Below are 20182 nucleotides of genomic sequence, written 5' to 3'. Positions count from 1 at the left end.
GTGTGACATATGCACATGTCCGGGGAGACCTCCTCTACAACACTGCAACGTCTATTGTGTCTGCAATGTCAGGACTGTCTCTAATGCATTCCTCTGACTGAAAAATGAAAATGTTGAAAAAAATGATGAAAAATGAAAAATGATGAATTTTTTTTGAAAAATGTTGAAAATGTCACCCAGCAGCTCAGATTCTGCAACGTCTATTGTGTCTGCAATGTCAGGACTGTCTCTAATGCATTCCTCTGACTGAAAAATTATGAAAATGTTGCAAAATGTTGAAAATGTCACCCAGCAGCTAGAGGTTATCTTGACTTGGAAAATGATACGAGTATATCTCAAATATATTTTATTGTAACAATGTAATGCAGACTAAATGCATATGAATAACTTATCTTTCGAGAGCGGGAGAGAAAACCAGGAATCCTAACAGCTGTATACTATAAAGTAAAGTTTTCCCTCTACTGGATGGCAGGCATCCTGAATTTCAGGGCTAAAATGAGGTCTTATGATTAAAATGGTGTCAGATTTGGAATCCTCATGGTTGACTTGTATGAAAAAGTGTCTTTATAAATCATACATGAGTCTAGGTCATCTGGAAACAATCATCAAAGCATCCTTGCCAGAGGATCACAGAACCACTCATTGCTTTGTTTATAATTCATATTGTTTCTTATTTGGACCAAATTCCCCCTTTAAAAACAAAATATAATTATTATATATATATATATATATATATATATATATAAAAAAGAGAGAGCGAGAGAGACATAAGACAAATAACGTGGCTATTCAACATAAACATTTCAAACCTTAATTTATGCTGGGAAGGCATTGAGGTTACCCTCATATACAATGATGGCGGAGAGCAGCAGCAAACTATGAAACCAACATGTAGTCCAGGAAGGAAGTGAGACCAATGTCTATGACATCACTGGAACTTTTAAAATACAAAAATATCCAAAAAAAAACCCACATAAGCTTGTTTGTCTCCCAAACATCATTAAATTAAGATATGGTTGCAAAGGGGATGAATTGGCCCTTTAATATCTATGGGTCGCACGACAAACAGACTTTTCTGACTGAGCTTGTAGATCGGCTATCCCCCCCAAAAACAAAATCTGAGAGGAAAAACAAAACGAGAACGAGAACACTTAGTTTTGAGAAAGGCTTTTGTATCAACAAAAAATATCTTTAATTCGCAAACCATGGAAAAACATTCAAATATCTTTTTTCGTTTTCAAATATTTTTTGATGGCCGTTTTAACTATTATTTTTTGCTCTGTTTAATTTTTTTTGCCTTGCAGTTTTTAATTCGTTTTCAGTCCAAATTATATTTGCTCCGTTTAGATTTCTTCTCTCTCAAATCTTTTTTTGTTTGGCATCGGATCGATACGGCATAAACAGGCCGATATCGTCCGATTAAAAACATGGCGCTGATTATATTGTGCACCTTTAAGTAGGCTTAAGGCTTTTCCCCTGTATGAGTCCTCATATGCGTCTTCAGCTGACTAGTATGAACACAGCCTTTACCACAAACTGTACAAATATAGGGTGTTTCCCCTGTATGGGTCCTCATGTGTGTTGTCAGCTCACTACTCTGAACACATCCTTTACCACAAACTGTACAAATATAGGGTTTTTCCCCTGTATGAGTCCTCATGTGTACCATCAGCTGACTACTATGAACACAGCCTTTACCAAAAACTGTACAAAGATCGCAACATTTGGCCACACTCTGTACAAGTAGACCTCTTCTTTCCTGTGAGACTTCTCCTGTTGTGGGTTTCTTTGGCCTCCTCCAAATAATCACTGTCCACTGAGAGGGGAGGAGAGAGGAGCTGGTCATCACAATTCAGCTGTGATGTTCCGCAGTCCTCAACATCAGCTTGTTGTGCAGTGAAACCATCCTTACACACAGGGAGGTGCAGCAAGTCTGAGAAGAGAGGGGGGAGAGAGGGTCATCACATTTGTGTATAAAATGTGTGTGTGTGTGTGTGTGTGTGTGTGTGTGTGTGTGTGTGTGTGTGTGTGTGTGTGTGTGTGTGTGTGTGTGTGTGTGTGTGTGTGTGTGTGTGTGTGTGACAAGACTGTCACCACTGTAAATAAAACCATACATACCTAGCTGGTACAACTTTACAACAGGTTGCATCCTCGCAACAAACTGTCCACATTCCACGTCCATCTCTGACCGTTCCTCTGACAACGTTGAATATCCTTCGGAGGCCTTCTCTCTTGATACTGTAGACCCCTCTCCCTTTGGTGGTCTATGGAAATGACCAGTAGATTTATCAATTTTAAGGTCACGATTCAATTTAAGCACTATATTATTATGAATTGTTAGGTAACTGAGTCTTGATTTCAAAAAATAACTTGTATTTGAATAATAACAGTTTACCGTAATCAATTCTACATGGTTCAGACCTTCAGCAACTGTCTCTTGCTTTCATGTTCTCAATCTTCACATAGATCACAGGCAACATACTTGTGCTTGATTGTGCCCAATCAATGACACAAACCTTGCCAGTTCCAACAGCTCGTACAGTACATACACTAGAATACATTTTGTTAAATATCCACTTAAACATAGCCTGGTAAACCCGGATTTAACTGTCTCTGTACCTGTTCCACTGTCTTTCTGTACACCAAAGGCCTTTGCCAAAAATAGCTGATCTAACCGATTCGATCTATAAAGAGGAAAACAATAGAAACAAACCTATCAATGAATAAATACTAGTCCTTCAAATATAAGAGCACCAAATAATGTACAGTGTGGGTAATGCGATATATACATCATAATATTGATGTAGGCCTATGTATGTCTTTGGATATATATGGATGAAAATGGAATTGCTTTTGGCTCTCTGTTGATTCAACCACCCTCGACATGTGATTACAATTTGGGGTGGATTTGACATTCCATTTGTGATTTGTGGCATTTTTTGTAAAATAGGCCCCTCCCTCTACCTTTGGAAGCCGATTACGGTTTCTGCCTGTGGTGTTTTCATTGGATAGGTCCATAGATAATGTGTACCGATTTTTGTGAGATTTGGACAAAATCTGTAGGTGGAAGAGCAAAAAGTGTGCAAAATGACATTTACGATCTAGTACGGTTCAATAGTTATAAGGCAAAATGTAAAGTGGGATGTTATAGCGCCACCATGAGGACGACTGATGTAATTATTTATTACATTCATTTTAATAATTATTATGAACCTCCCCTCGAAGTGGTGTAACCCTTACGGTTTCTGAAAGAAGAATACTGTAAGTCTATGGAGAAAATGTATTCACTAATCTAACTTATAATTTAAGTTAAGTCTAGGTGCGTTCAGAAATGCGCACCGGGAGCACACTCGCCTATTACTTTGTATTGGCTGTGCCTCAGTGTGCCTCTATCATTCCGAACGCACCCTAAGTATGTCTGTCTGAAGAACTGTCCTCACTGGCCAGGCCATTGCCTCTGCATTTTCACACAGACATTTACCATTACCGTATGAAGGTCTTAACGACCCCCTTTCTCACTTTATCAAACTGTATAGCCCCACGGGGGGCTAAGCCCCCTCAACAAGGCAATTCAAACATTAACCTAACAATAGAGCTGCCAATGAATTCTAATGACCTGTTTTTAATATGCACATAATGCAGGAGGCAGCAGGACGTTGACGAGTACGCTGACGGGAAGATGGCCGCAGTCTGCAAATGGTCAATAGGCACACTAGCTATTTCATATAGGCTATTCTACAAACTGGTGTCTACTGTCTACAACTGCAATTCAAGGTAACATTCGTTCTTGCATTGAAGATGAGACCACGACTCCAGATTTAACAACGCAATAGTTGTATGAAATAAAAAATAACAACACTTAGGACTATACCTATCTTGCGCCACCCCTTAACCCTTATCCCTAAACTAATTTGCAATTTTTTACTATAGTTCAAATAGCCGATCTACAAGCTCACAATGTCTCTATGTAGATCGGCTAGTTGAACTATGTGTTTTTCAAAATAGTAAAAAAAAAAAGTCAAATACGTTCAGGGAAAAGGGATAGGGGTGGCGCAAGATGGAGCCCCTAGTGTGCCCCCTCGAAATTTTCGACTGCCCCTTAGTCGTTTCATCCTGGACTCTTGTGTAAAATGAAACCCTCTCCCAAGAGTAACATTATTGTTAAACATCTGCCTAAGAAGTCTAGACTAGAGAATGTAGAAGAGTTCTTATTTGATCAACCATGCCTGTTTTCTCTCCTAATGGTACCAACATCAAGCATGAAATTGTGGACAAAATCTTATCCAACAAGTCAACACTGCTACTTTGTAGCCAAGCGACTGGGTCGGGACCCATTTGTGGGTATCCCTTAATTACTTAATCCCTATATTTGTTGTTGTCAATTATACGCTTTTCATAAATTTAAACCATGATGATTTAAAAAGAAATCATGAAAAATAAACAGAAGTACATTTCTAAGCCTATGGCTTGTTTCCATTGGGGTCCTTATACTCAAGTTTAAGAAGTAGTGAAAATAGCAGCCCATCTACAAGGGTATTTTCACTCGCTTCATGGGGTGGGAAATGTGTCGTTTTGATTGACTGATTTATTAAAAGTTTGCAGAATTACAGTAGGCCTACATTTCAAGTACATCTCAATACAATAACTGTTAACTGTGAGTGGACGATACCATGAAGCATTACACTTGTTTACAATAGGGCCCGCCATTTTCAATTCATCAAAACATTTAGAGACGTAAGAATATACACATATATAATTATATATAGTCAAAACAGGAAATCATACTAGGTAAAAAGGTTAAAACGTTTTGGAACCAGCTGCCTGCACTTGTTCTACGTGGTTTATCTACAAGGCACACACCCGGGTCGGGACAAAACGTTTTTTAAGGTCAACCACACCAATGCATTGGTAGTGGTTTACGTTAAAAACGCTTTGTTCCGACCCGACCCTTTGGTGTGACTTGACTCTAGTCTTACCTCGTGTTCAATTCATTCAACGCGATGCAAAATGTGTTTAACAAACCTGTCCTCCTGCAGTGTGTAGAATAGATTAGTGTCCAGCTGTTTGTTTCTCGGGGATTTTCTAGTAGCCTAGGAAATCTTATCTCTGGAGAGTGGAGACGTAGGCTACGTGCTCGTGAACTCCAGCTCCAACACAAACTAAAGTAAGCTTCACGCAACAAAGGACCAAAAACGCACAACAACAGCTACAGCTCCCCTTTCTTCTTCTTCTTCTTTTTGTAGTTTTACGGCAGTTGGCAACCAAATTATGGTGCATTACCGCCATCTAGTGATCCATCTTCTTGGATCAACCGTACTATGAATCCTTTTCCCTCTATCTCCTCTCCCGATTCCCAAGTTCCCAACCCATATACCCACACACACTCACTCATTCTCTCACACCCCTTTACCTAAACTATATCCTGTCAAACACTCCTGTTTCCCTTAAGAACTCTAATAGAATTTTAACATGTCTTCTTTCCCCCATTCTTAAGAGTCCCTCTAATGTAATATCCTGCACCCCTATGTCCCTCATCTGAGACCTCATCGCCTCCCTCTCTGGCCCATACAGCTCCCCTTTCACTAACCTACCACTGTTTTCTGGCAAATCTAAGCTAGCAAATATAAGACTTCCGGGGGACGATCTCTTCAAAATAAGAGTACCCTCTAGAGTATTGAAAAAAAGATTAATTTGCACATTAAAACGATTAATTAAGCATTTAAACGATGCTATAGGACACACATTATGTTTCTGTGTAAAAATAAGTAATAAGTAATGTTTCTGTGTAAAGATAAGTCATTAAAAAGTTATCTAAATGGATAAATGCTATTCACTGGAGAGCATGGACTTTATAAAGTGGACACTGGACAAAAATCCCTGCTATGTTTCGACTAGTGTAACATATGCACGCGTCCGGGGAGACCTCCTCTACAACACCACACTGTCCACTAAGCAGCAAAGGTGTAAAACAAAAATTGGCACCAGGTCAGATGTAAAAAAACGTCCCTTTTCCAGACTACAGTGGACTAAAGTGGACGCTGGACAAAAATCTCTGCTATGTTTCGACTAGTGTGACATATGCACGCGTCCGGGGAGACCTCCTCTACAACACCACACTGTCCGCTAAGCAGCAGAGGTGTAAAACAAAAATTGGCACCAGGTCACAGGTCAAAAAACTTCAAAAAACGTCCCATTTCCAGACTACAGTGGACTACAGTGGACTAAAGTGGACGCTAGACAAAAATCCCTGCTATGTTTCGACTAGTGTGACATACGCACGCGTCCGGGGAGACCTCCTCTACAACACCACAGTGTCCGCTAAGCAGCAGAGGTGTAAAACAAAAATTGGCACCAGGTCACAGGTCAAAAATGTCAAAAGACTTCCCATTTCCAGACTACAGTGGACTACAGTGGACTAAAGTGGACGCTGGACAAAAATCCCTGCTGTTTCGACTAGTGTGACATACGCACGCGTCCGGGGAGACCTCCTCTACAACACCACACTGTCCGCTAAGCAGCAGAGGTGTAAAACAAAAATTGGCACCAGGTCACAGGTCAAAAAACTTCAAAAAACTTCCCATTTCCAGACTACAGTGGACTAAAGTGGACTAAAGTGGACGCTGGACAAAAATCCCTGCTATGTTTCGACTAGTGTGACATACGCACGCGTCCGGGGAGACCTCCTCTACAACACCACAGTGTCCGCTAAGCAGCAGAGGTGTAAAACAAAAATTGGCACCAGGTCACAGGTCAAAAATGTCAAAAGACTTCCCATTTCCAGACTACAGTGGACTACAGTGGACTAAAGTGGACGCTGGACAAAAATCCCTGCTGTTTCGACTAGTGTGACATACGCACGCGTCCGGGGAGACCTCCTCTACAACACCACACTGTCCGCTAAGCAGCAGAGGTGTAAAACAAAAATTGGCACCAGGTCAGATGTAAAAAAATGTCCCATTTCCAGACTACAGTGGACTAAAGTGGACGCTGGACAAAAATCTCTGCTATGTTTCGACTAGTGTGACATATGCACACGTCCGGGGAGACCTCCTCTACAACACCACACTGTCCGCTAAGCAGCAAAGGTGTAAAACAAAAATTGGCACCAGGTCACAGGTCAAAATGTCAAAAAACTTCCCATTTCCAGACTACAGTGGACTAAAGTGGACGCTGGACAAAAATCTCTGCTATGTTTCGACTAGTGTGACATATGCACACATCCGGGGAGACCTCCTCTACAACACCACACTGTCCGCTAAGCAGCAGAGGTGTAAAACAAAAATTGGCACCAGGTCACAGGTCAAAAAACTTCAAAAAACGTCCCATTTCCAGACTACAGTGGACTAAAGTGGACGCTGGACAAAAATCCCTGCTATGTTTTGACTAGGGTGACATACGCACGCGTCCGGGGAGACCTCCTCTACAACAGCACACTGTCCGCTAAGCAGCAGAGGTGTAAAAAAAAAATTGGCACCAGGTCACAGGTCAAAAAACTTCCCATTTCCAGACTACAGTGGACTAAAGTGGACGCTGGACAAAAATCCCTGCTATGTTTCGACTAGTGTGACATACGCACGCGTCCGGGGAGACCTCCTCTACAACACCACACTGTCCACTAAGCAGCAAAGGTGTAAAACAAAAATTGGCACCAGGTCACAGGTCAAAATGTCAAAAAACTTCCCATTTCCAGACTACAGTGGACTACAGTGGACTAAAGTGGACGCTGGACAAAAATCCCTGCTATGTTTCGACTAGTGTGACATACGCACGCGTCCGGGGAGACCTCCTCTACAACACCACACTGTTCGCTAAGCAGCAGAGGTGTAAAACAAAAATTGGCACCAGGTCAGATGTAAAAACACTTCCCATTTCCAGACTACAGTGGACTAAAGTGGACACTGGACAAAAATCCCTGCTATGTTTCGACTAGTGTGACATATGCACGCGTCCGGGGAGACCTCCTCTACAACACCACACTGTCCACTAAGCAGCAGAGGTGTAAAACAAAAATTGGCACCAGGTCACAGGTCAAAAATGTCAAAAAACTTCCCATTTCCAGACTACAGTGGACTACAGTGGACGCTGGACAAAAATCCCTGCTATGTTTCGACTAGTGTGACATATGCACGCGTCCGGGGAGACCTCCTCTACAACACCACACTGTCCGCTAAGCAGCAGAGGTGTAAAACAACAATTGGCACCAGGTCACAGGTCAAAAAACTTCAAAAAACTTCCCATTTCCAGACTACAGTGGACTACAGTGGACTAAAGTGGACGCTGGACAAAAATCCCTGCTATGTTTCGACTAGTGTGCCATATACACGCGTCCGGGGAGACCTCCTCTACAACAACACACCCTCCGCTAAGCTACTAGTTTGTGTATAAAATCTAATGGGTCATTGTGCATTCTTAAGGCCAAGTCTGGGATGCTATTCACTAGTTGTTGAGTGACACCACGGATTGTTTTGCAATCAAATGTGTGACCTGGATTTTGAAAAAACGCTTGAATGAGAGCTGCTAAATTCCCCGGCATAGATGACAACTGAACCATCGAAGTAGGCGTCAATGGTTTCAATTTATCTTGTACTACTTGTAGATGCAGTATAGATTGTAGAGTTGCATTTAGCCAACAATTATTTTCATTATTTGCAAACCTGCATATACTATTGCAAATTCCTGACTCTGTGCCTCTGATTTGTGGCTTTGTTTTGTCTGGCACACTTGCTGAGCTTTGGTTTTGTAAGAACATCTTTGAATGTGGGGATGGCCGGTGTTGATAAGAGCCCCTAAGTTGTTTTGGCAATTCTGTATGGCGTGCCAATTTTTGTTTTACACCTCTGCTGTTTAGCGGACAGTGTGGTGTTATAGAGGAGGTCTCCCCGGACATGTGCATATGTCACACTAGTCGATACATAGAAGGGATTTTTGTCCAGCATCCACTCCAGTGCATGTACTTGGGCATTTATCCATTTAGATAACTTTTTTACGTTATTTCATTACTTATTTTTACACAGAAACATAATGTGTGTCTTCACAATAACTGTAATGTAATAATAATACTAATAATGTAATGTAATAAGTATTTAATTAATGACGCTTTTATTCTGAAAGCAACCGGATGTCTTAAATTTGCTAGCTCTCAAACAGGAAGTTCTAGATTTGCCAAAAAGACGGAGCCCACTAACCTCGGGTCTAGGCGAGGCTTCCCTCCCCCATCCTCTCCCCTCCCCATCCCCCAACACCACAAATCACACTCCCACCAACGCAAGGTTGCCATCGATTACAGCACGCGCGCACACGCGCACACTCACACACACACACACACACACACACACACACACACACACACACACACACACACACACACACACACACACACACACACACACACACACACACACACACACACAAAAGCATAGCATCTTGCAATGGGTCTGGTCTTCACTACAGCACCAAGACACCCATGTACATCTAGCAATCAGGGGTGCCCAAAAGGTAGATTGTGATCTACCAGTAAATATTTATAATCTATCACTTGAATTAAGGTGACTTGATTGATTGACATAAAAAGGGCCTGTCAGCTCAAACCAAAGTTATATACAAGAAAACCTACCAATTCCATGTATTTCCTGTTCCAAGTGTGTCTTATGTAACTATCTCCAGCAAAGGTATAATAATTATTTTGGTCAGATCTTGTTGGAGCTGGTCATTTTGAAAGTTGCTAGCTCTGAACTCTCAAGTCAAAAAAGTGTGGGCAGTGGGCACCCCTGGTCAACGAAGTCCACAAACACAATACCAGAGGGAGTTCAACAAACCACGTGCAACCCAGATTTGGCTCGGTGGTGGCTGCGCCCCTATTGGATTCGTCTATAGCTGGAAGCCTGGATGAGAGGGGCAATTTGGCCAATCACTGCTGACCCGCCAACTGGAGAGTGTAGTGGCTGAGGGTTGAAACACTCTAAGAAGGTTGGAGACCACCTGATGACCTCTCTTCCAGGCCAAGGCTTCATGCCTTAATCCATTAGAAATGATTATAAAAAGGTATTTACAAACTTTAAAAAGTAATATATTACTTATTACTTGGAATGAAGAGTAATATTATTTATTTTATGTTATATTACATATTGCCTCCCCCCAAATGTGTTTAGTCAGCTTCAGGTGTCGTAGCAGCAACAGCAGTAAGCATCATGACACGCAGCCTAGGATATAGATTTTTGAGTGGTGCAAACCACTCCAACAACTGGCTTTGTACCCGTGTTTGTTCGTACCAAAAAAACGAGCATGGTTGCTATGGTTAGCAACCATAGTGTACGTGTCCGTGCACAGGTGAGCATGGTTGCTATGGTTAGTGTGTGACGTCACTGACATAGCTGATCAGACTATATAAGACCTTGTCTCAGTTCACACAGGTGTGATTTTATTCTTATACTGTCTGGTCTAGAGCAGTGTTTCCCAACCTTTTTTGTCCCAGGACACACTTTTCATAGCCTAAAAATCTCGGGGCACACCTAGATATACGGGCGGTATGCATGTGTATGTATGTATATATATATATATATATATATATATATATATATATATATAGTAAAACGTCTACCAAACACATTATACTTTTGACAGATTAAAACTTCTTTGAACCCAATATACTTTTAAAAACACACATGACAGCACTCATCAAATAACTTTAAAGAGAAAGAAAGGGACAGACAGTTTCATCAATTTATATTTGAAAACTCAATATACAAAATATAGCACACACATGTTCAATTTGTCAATGCATTTGCCACAATACAATGGTCTTAAACTTGAGCACTTTGTATCCAGCGTTGCTGCAAGGAAACATGTCCAGCTTGCCCTTGCCTGCGGCTCCGTCTTTTTGGCAAATCTAGAACTTCCTGTTTGAGAGCTAGCAAATGTAAGACATCCGGTTGCTTTCAGAATAAAAATGTAGATAATTAAATAATTATTACATTATTAGTATTATTATTACATTACAGTTATTGTGAAGACACATTATGTTTCTGTGTAAAAATAAGTAATGAAATAACGTAAAAAGTTATCTAAATGGATAAATGCCCAAGTCCATGCACTGGAGTGCCCAAGTCCATTCACTGGAGTGCATGGACTTTATAAAGTGGATGCTGGACAAAAATCCCTTCTATGTATCGACTAGTGTGACATATGCACATGTCCGGGGAGACCTCCTCTACAACACCACACCGTCCGCTAAGCAGCAGAGGTGTAAAACAAAAATTGGCACGCCATACAGCGAGGTGAAAGGTCACTGTTTTTTTTGGCAAATCTAAGCTAGCAAATCTAAGACTAAAGTAGAGGTTATCTTTACTTGGAAAATGATACGAGTATATCTCAAATATATTTTATTGTAACAATGTAATGCAGACTAAATGCACACAGCTACATTTAATATCTCTGCCAAATCATACTCCGTGACCCTGACTGAATAACTTATCTTTCGAGAGCGGGAGAGAAAACCAGGAATCCTAACAGCTGTATACTATAAAGTAAAGTTTTCCCTCTACTGGATGGCAGGCATCCTGAATTTCAGGGCTAAAATGAGGTCTTATGATTAAAATGGTGTCAGATTTGGAATCCTCATGGTTGACTTGTATGAAAAAGTGTCTTTATAAATCATACATGAGTCTAGGTCATCTGGAAACAATCATCAAAGCATCCTTGCCAGAGGATCACAGAACCACTCATTGCTTTGTTTATAATTCATATTGTTTCTTATTTGGACCGAATTCCCCCTTTAAAATAAATAAATAATTATTATTATATATATATATATATAAAAGAGAGAGAGAGAGAGAGAGAGAGAGAGAGACATGCTATTCAACAAACATTTCAAACCTTAATTTATGCTGGGAAGGCATTGAGGTTACCCTCATATACAATGATGGCGGAGAGCAGCAGCAAACTATGAAACCAACATGTAGTCCAGGAAGGAAGTGAGTCCATGACATAACTGAAACTTTTTAATACAAAAATATCCAAAAAAACCAACACATAAGCTTGTTTGTCTCCCAAACATCATTAAATTAAGATATGGTTGCAAAAGGGATGAATTGGCCCTTTAATATCTATGGGTCGCACGACAGACAGACTTTTCTGACTGAGCTTGTAGATCGGCTATCCCCCCCAAAAACAAAATCTGAGAGGAAAAACAAATCGAGAACTTTTTTCGTTTTCAAATATTTTTTGATGGCCGTTTTAACTATTATTTTTTGCTCTGTTTAATTTTTTTTTGCTTGCAGTTTTTAATTAGTTTTCATTCCAAATTATATTTGCTCCGTTTAGATTTCTTCTCTCTCAAATCTTTTTTTTGTTTGGCACAAATGTCCATAGCTAAGCCACTAGGCTAGTTCAGACTAAATCATTTACATTAAACGAACTGCACCTGTAAGGAGAATGAAACCAGCACACTGCATTTGCTTGCTTAATGAATGAATACTTTTATTAAAGAAGTTAAAATGTTTTGCCCAAATACCTTCTTCAGGCATCTTCTGACAAGTGGAAACACCACACTTACACAATACACATACAGAGGGGTCGACAATGACCAATCCCCCCCCCCCCCCCCCCCCCAACTCAAGGGTAAGGTACACCTGGTGGTGATCACATTTAAATAATGTACTCAATCACCATTCATCTATCAATTCAATACATTTTCAATTCAAACATCATCAATCAACTCAACATTAGAATGCCCCCGCGACCCGACTACGGATAAGCGGTTGAAGATGGATGGCTGGATGTTATTATTGCGTGAACAATATCGGTGAAAATAATCAGTCATTTTGAGATCGGATCGATACGGCCTAAACAGGCAGATATCGTCCGATTAAAAAAATGACGCTGATTATATTGTGCACCTTTAAGAAGGCTTTCCCCCTGTATGAGTCCTCATGTGTTCCGTCAGGTGACTACTACTAACACAGCCTTTACCACAAACTTCACAAATAAAGGGCCTTTCCCCTGTATGGGTCCTCATGTGTGTCGTCAGGTGACTACTCTGAACACATCCTTTACCACAAACCGTACAAGTAAAGGGCTTTTCCCCTGTATGAGTCATCATGTGATTTTTTAAATGGTCCACTCTATTAAAACCTTTGCCACAAACTGTACAAGAAAAAAGCTTTTCCCCTGTATGAGTCCTCATGTGTTGTTTTAGCTCACTCGATCGACTACAGCCTTTGCCACAAACTGTACAAGGATAGGGTTTTTCCCCTCTATGAGTTCTCTTGTGTTGGGTAAGCTGACCACTACTACTACAGCCTAACCCACACTCTGTACAAGAATATGGCCTTTCCCCTGTGTGCATCCTCATGTGTACTTGTAGTTGATACCGATTAATACAGCCTTTACCACAAACTTTGCAAGTAAAGGGCTTTTCCCCAGTATGAGTCCTTATGTGTTTTTTTAGATCGCCCTCTTGCCTCCAGCATTTACCACAAACTGCACAACTAAAGGGTTTTTCCCCTGTATGAATCATTGTATGCAGCTTCAGGTGTTCCTTTCGAGTAAACGTTTTCCCACACTCTGTGCAACTAAAGCCTTTGTACCCTGTATGAGTCATCATGTGTCGTTTAAGCTGATCACTACTAAAACAGCCTAAGCCACAAACTGTACAAGTAAAGGGTCTTTCCCCGGTATGAATCATCAAGTGTTGTTTAAGCTGACCACTACTAAAACAGCCTAAGCCACAAACTGTACAAGTAAAGGGTCTTTCCCCGGTATGAATCATTGTGTGCAATGTCAACTGAATCTTTTCTTTAAACATTTTGCCACACTCTGTACAAGTAAACCTCTTCTTTCCCGTGGGACTCCTCGTGGAGTGAGTCATCATGTGTTGTTTTAGCACAAACTTCCGACTAAAGCATTTGCCACAAACTGTACAAGGAAAGGGCTTTTCCCCTGTATGAGTCATTAAGTGTCGTTTAAGCTGACCACTACCAAAACAGCCTAAGCCACAAACTGTACAAGTAAAGGGTCTTTCCCCGGTATGAATCATTGTGTGCAATGTCAACTCCATCTTTTGATTAAACATTTTGCCACAATCTGTACAAGTAAACCTTTTCTTTCCTGTGAGACTTCTCCTGTGGTGGGTTTCTTTGGCCTCCTCCAAATCATCACTGTCCACTGAGAGGGGAGGAGAGAGGAGCTGGTCATCACAATTCAGCTGTGATGTTCCACAGTCCTCAACATCAGCTTGTTGTGCAGTGAAACCCTCCTTACACACAGGGAGGTGCAGCAAGTCTGAGAAGAGAGGGGGGAGAGAGGGTCATCACATTTGTGTATGTGTGTGTAAAAAATGGTGCATTTATATAGCGCCTTTATCCAAGGCGCTTTACATAGATTGTGCATTACATTCACCCATTCACACACACACACACTCATACACCGATTGCGGCGGAAGCCATGCAAGGTACCAACCAGCACATCGGGAGCAATTTGGGGTTCAGTGTCTTGCCCAAGGACACTTCGACATGTAGACAGGAGGAGCCGGGATTCGAACCGCCGACCCATGGATCATTGGACGACCTGCTCTACCTCCTGAGCCACAGCCGCCCTGTGTGTGTGTGTGTGTGTGCGCGTGCGTGCGTGCGTGCGTGCGTGCGTGCGTGCGTGCGCATGCGACAAGACTGTCACCACTGTAAATAAAACCATACATACCTAGCTGGTACAACTTTACAACAGGTTGCATCCGCGCATCAAACCGTCCAGATCCCTCGTCCATCTCTGACTGTCCTATCCTTCGGAGGCCTTCTCTCTTGATACTGTAGACCCCTCTCCCTTTGGTGGTCTATGGAAATGACCAGTAGATCTCTTGATACTGTAGACCCCTCTCCCTTTGGTGGTCTATGGAAATGACCAGTAGAAACAACTTTTAGTTTTCATTCAGTGGGGGTGTCTCGATTTGCCTCATATACACGATTCAATTCTCAATTTTAAGGTCACGATTCAATTTAATCACTATATTATTATAAATTGTTAGGCAACCGAGTCTTGATTTCAATAAGTAACTTTTATTTGAATAATAACAGTTTATCGTAATCAATTCTACATTCAGTTTCAGGTTCAGACCTTCAGCACCTGTCTCTTGCCTTCATGTTCTCAATCTTCACATACATCACAGGCAACATACTTCTTGTGCTCAAATGCGATCTGAAAACTAAAAGATGTGTCCCAATCAATGACACACACCTTGCGAGTTCCAACAGCTCATATACAAAGTGCATACACTAGAATACAGTTTGTTAAATAACCACTTAAAAATAGCCTGGTAAACCATCCTGGTCAGTGGTCGAGTGAAAATGTGAAGGATGATTTAACGACTAACTTAAAGCGTTAGTCTCTGTATTTGGACCGCTCTCTTTCCGTCTATACACCCAAATCATTTGCCAAAAATAGCGGATCTAAAAGCTTACACTCTTGTGGATCTGCTATTTTTGGCCCCACGGCTGGGGTTCAAGTGGTTAATATAATGTACAAAATCTGTACATGTACACAGTGAGATTTGTTTTTCTACCTACACATACGTCATGTCCTATATTCAACATACATGGGCCATTCGAGCTGCAAGCGGAGCCTGTAGCACCACCGTTGCCCAGGTGGAGCCTGCAGAACCATTGCGGCTCAATAATCCTACTGATAACTACTGAATGAAGTGTCTGTTGCAACGCACAGGTTCTGGATGGACCTAGTGAGAGCAAAACTGTGGAATGCACTCCCCGTTGCAATCAGAACTGCAGCATCACTCCCAATCTTCCGCCGTAGTCTGAAGACCCACCTTTTCAGACTCCATCATGGCCCATAGCACTTATCCTACCGGCCCGCAAAAACGTTATTTTTATTTACTATAAAGACGAGAGGCTGGTCTGCATTCGAGAGTAACATAGCTATAAATGCAACGCATTAGAGCTATGGGTCAGAGCTAGGGGCTCAGAGTGCTTCCACTAAGGAAAGTAGGCTTTCTAATGACACAGCCCGCCTTTGTATTGAAGCAAAAACGTTATTTATATGTTTTATCGCTCCCCGTTTGCAAGGCCCTAAAGACGAGCGGCTGGTCTGCAGGTCTGCATTCATACGAGCCCCGGGAAGTCATCGGTAACATAGCTCTAAATGAAACGGCATTAGAGCTATGGCCCAGAGGCAGCTGAGCTAGGACTAGCCCAAACATTTAGACTCTCGTAGAGGTTTTTTTCGATTCTGACGAATCTCTCGTCAGAATCGAAAAAAACCTCTACGAGAGTCTAAATGTTTGGGCTAAGCTAGGACATGTGTAGATTACACATGGATTTATGGCATATTTACAAGGAGCTACGGCTAGCTAGCTTGAACAAGGCATCAACCACTACGATGAAATGTGTTCTATGAGCAGGGCCTGGCTGGAAACAAGTTCTTGAGCTTAGCCCAGATACCCTGGGTAAATATAGATTTCATTTCATTTCATTTCAGCTCTTAGCTAAGCTCGCGTGTTCAATTCAACAAACATGATAACATCTGTTTACTACTAACCTGCAGTGTGTGTATATCAGTGTCCAGCAGTTAATTTGTTTTGTTCCTCGGAGAGTTTCTAGTAGTGTCTCAAGTTATCTCTCTCTGGAAGACGTTGCTCGTGAACTCTGCATGCATGCGCTCGCTAGCTTCGCGCAACAAATGAAACAGCTCCATAGGCACCACTTTCACCAAAACGGAAACGCACAATAGCTCCTCCTCTCTCACCGACGTCGCCTCTGATTGGCCGATTGCAGAGTGCACGCACACGCACGCACACACACACACACACACACACACACACACGCACACACACACACACACACACACACACACACACACACACACACACACACACACACACACACACACACACGCACACACACACACACGCACACACGCACGTTAAGTGCAGTTTTAGGAGGAATGCTCTCTGCTGTCAGGAACGCTGCTATAAGCAAGACCGGGTCTTTTTTTCCCAACCATTGACAAAGCTAGGAACATCTTTGAATGCAGATTGTGGCCCCTAGATGTGTCACATAAGTTGTGGCCCCTAGATGTGTCAGTGTCACACATGTTTTTGGGTTTTACTTATTGCTGTCTGTCTGAATACCCCCCAAAAAAGCAACAAAAAAAAGCATTAAAATGTTGACATATTATTGCTTGTAGCAGCTTTAAGGCTATGGGACTCTTGGCTTCCTGCCCTTGCATGAAATGCTTGCAGACCAGCTTCTCCACTGTAGCGAAAATATTAAGAAACTGGCCCCTGTAAATTAAGTCGGAGTTCCCACACACCACCACTTTCTTCCCATACTGTACTGTACCGTTTTTTCCCTTTTTTATTGTCTTTATATGATGGTTTCCTGTTTTTTTGTGTAGGCCTATATATACACACACATGAGAACATTTAGAGAAGTACAAAATATTTAAGTATGCTTAATCATATGGTTCGTCCACAAAGTACGTTTTTGTATTGACTTGTGCTTTCGTTTGAAATGTATTCTACATACTGTGACGTAAACCCAGATGAGTTCAATAAACATTTTTGTGGAAACCGGTTGCACAAAAAAAAACTGTTAAGTTATATAATTAAAAAACCTGAATGATCTTAACTCAAAAATACAAATTCATGAATTGAAGCATTTCAGTTAAATTAAAATACTTTAAAATCCTTACTACTACTATACTACGTACTATAACTAAGAATGTTATGTTCATTGCACATAGGTTGCAATATTGATTTAACTTAAATTATGTAGGATATAAATTATTCAAATAATTATTCCACAAAAATAAAATAAGCAAAGACCATATTACTTTCTTTGTAAATGTATTCAGCCATGAACTTTGGTTTAATAATTCCCAGAATCCCTCGCCTTTCAGCAACATACAGAATGTGTGTTTTTTTTCATGAACATTTTTTACTTTCACATCACATTTGTGAAAATAATGATTAATGAACAAGCACCACATTGTTTGTCTACTAATGTCCTGGGACATTACATTTTCACATAAACATGACAAAGTACGTCATCATTCCGTTTAACAAAACGCATTGAACATGAACAGTATCAGGGGTGATGCACACCCAGATTAGACACACCAACGGACCGACATGCGGAAACAACGGACATGCGGTTCGAACATGCGCTGCTCCCGTGCGTGCGGTTAGGGTTTGAGGTAGGTTGTCGGTCTAATGACAGTCGGACCAATAGTATGTCACTCTAAGCTAAAGCCCGTATTAGGGTCAATATTTCAATGAATCACATATACACTCCATGGTTTGACGAGATGATTGTTGCTAATCGGATGGAAGAATATCAAACCATGGAGTGATTCATTGACCCTATTACACAGAAACTAAGTACATCATTGGTTTGATATTGTTGCTATCAGGAGGAAGCTTCATATATATCCAAAACACCAAACGGTTGCTTTTTATTAGAAAACTGTTCTAAAAAGCATTTTAAAATAGTGAAGATAGCTGATCTACAAGCTCACAGCGCGGATGTGACAAGTTGTGAGCTTGTACATCGGCTATTTTCACTACTTTTGCGTGACACTTTCCTATGAAGAAAATATGGCCTTAAAACGTAAAAGTTTGGAAAATGAAGATACAAGGAATCCGCCCGACAGCAACAATACGTTACACACATTATACACAGACTGACTGCTCAGCAGAACAGTGACTTCAAATGGAACGTGCCTAAAAGGCAACAAAGCTTAAAAACATAAAAGGTGCACCAAATACAAACACGTTTATACCCATACAGTATGCTGCAGCCTATGCTCCACCTACTGTAAGAGCCTACAGGAATAAGTGAAGACGTGCATAAATAGTGCGCACACATACAGACCGGATTCCATGTCAAATTGGTTTGGGGTACTTTGATGAATTTTGTCTTTTCATATTGTACTCCCATCAATGCGTATGTAACAGACTGTACTGCATGAGTATATACTTTGTGTGTACTTGGTGTATGAACAGTGTGTAAACAGTGTGTTTATATAAAAGTATATCAAATAAAGCACACTGACAGACAGTACAGCAAATATTATAAACATAGTAACAGTAAACTACTGCTAAAGATAAAGTGCTTCGTGTAGAACTATTTAGAAGCCCTTTTACACGGTCAGCTGATCTGAGAATAACAGTTAAGGCTAAAGATAAGGTGCCTATGAACTATTGGAAGTTGGGAACCAACTTTATGCTGTCAGTTGATCTTTGTAAAACTCTGAAGGCAATTGGAAAAACACCAAAAGATGCAAATGAAGAAAAAACACCAAAAGAGGCAAATGAAGAAAAGTAAAAAATGAAAATAAAATTACAGCAAAACTTCATGTTGCTTTAACCTATTCTGGGTGGGAACCCCTTTTGGGGTTTCAAGCATTATGTTGTACTTTAGCTGTTGAAAAATAGCAGATCTACAAGCTTGTAGATCTGCTATTTTTAGAAAAATCGTGAAAATGTGTTGCAAATATTTGAATATATATTCTTTCAGAGCGAACGTTTTTTAACTCAAATCTTTGCTTACGAGGGGTTACTGGAATAACATATTTTCAGATGGGGGTCGGTGGCCAATTACATTCATTACTCATTTGTGGGGTCCTTGACATGAAATATTGAGCACCACCGATACAGAAACATGAGGTATTTCAGAAAACTGTCAGGATTTCGACGTCGAAGAGAAAATGTATTCTACTTCCAGCTGCTCTTTCAAGGATTGAACCTTGGGCGGCAGCGCACTTCTACCCAGGTTGAGCATCACCTGTTGTATGAAGTGGTATGTATTTTTCATGCGTATCGGGTAGTCCAGATGCAGGGCATAAATCAGACCGAAAAGAAGACAGAAGGCTTGAGGCAGGTCGGCCACCTCCATCACCACACTCCCTTCCAAGATGATCCCCACTTTGGATGGGCCGGGCTGGGGACTTTTAGAATCGATGATGAGGATTCCCACTGGTGTCTCACTGTATTCAGAAGATTCACTTACATCCTAACAGAAACAAAAAAAACAAGGACAGGACATTATCATACCGTTAGATAATGCTGTTCAAATATATAATCTAAAGAATTGCACAATATAAACGGCACATTAATTATTAAAAGGACTATAATAACTTGAAACAAGCAACTTGAAACATTAATTCACGCTTTTATTTC

At 41.0% G+C, this 20182-nt stretch overlaps 1 protein-coding gene and 2 long non-coding RNA genes across 4 annotated transcripts in view; all 3 read right to left on the bottom strand.

Annotated features, from left to right (window-relative positions):
* Positions 1 to 642: 642 nt before the first annotated feature.
* LOC306939210 lies at positions 643 to 5278 on the bottom strand. Its single transcript, XR_013791853.1, has 3 exons — positions 5023 to 5278; positions 2119 to 2264; positions 643 to 1933 (listed from the first exon to the last, which is right to left on the bottom strand). It is a non-coding gene; the product is annotated as an uncharacterized lncRNA (long non-coding RNA).
* A 7327-nt stretch (positions 5279 to 12605) lies between these two features.
* LOC306939211 lies at positions 12606 to 16672 on the bottom strand. Its single transcript, XR_013791854.1, has 3 exons — positions 16540 to 16672; positions 14695 to 14880; positions 12606 to 14277 (listed from the first exon to the last, which is right to left on the bottom strand). It is a non-coding gene; the product is annotated as an uncharacterized lncRNA (long non-coding RNA).
* A 1227-nt stretch (positions 16673 to 17899) lies between these two features.
* Positions 17900 to 20182, bottom strand: part of LOC306939723 (uncharacterized protein) — a 30389-nt gene continuing 28106 nt past the window's right edge. For both annotated transcript variants that reach the window (XM_079524410.1, XM_079524411.1), the window contains one exon: positions 17900 to 20015. In XM_079524410.1, coding sequence (XP_079380536.1) covers positions 19686 to 20015 — 330 coding nt within the window. In that variant the 3' untranslated portion in view covers positions 17900 to 19685. The remainder of the gene's footprint in view (positions 20016 to 20182) is intronic.

The sequence above is a fragment of the Electrona antarctica genome (genome assembly GCF_951216825.1).
Source record: "Electrona antarctica genome assembly, chromosome: 16".
Classification (NCBI taxonomy): domain Eukaryota; kingdom Metazoa; phylum Chordata; class Actinopteri; order Myctophiformes; family Myctophidae; genus Electrona; species Electrona antarctica.
Note: the sequence above shows the minus strand (reverse complement) of the source record. Positions and strands in the feature narration are given on the sequence as shown.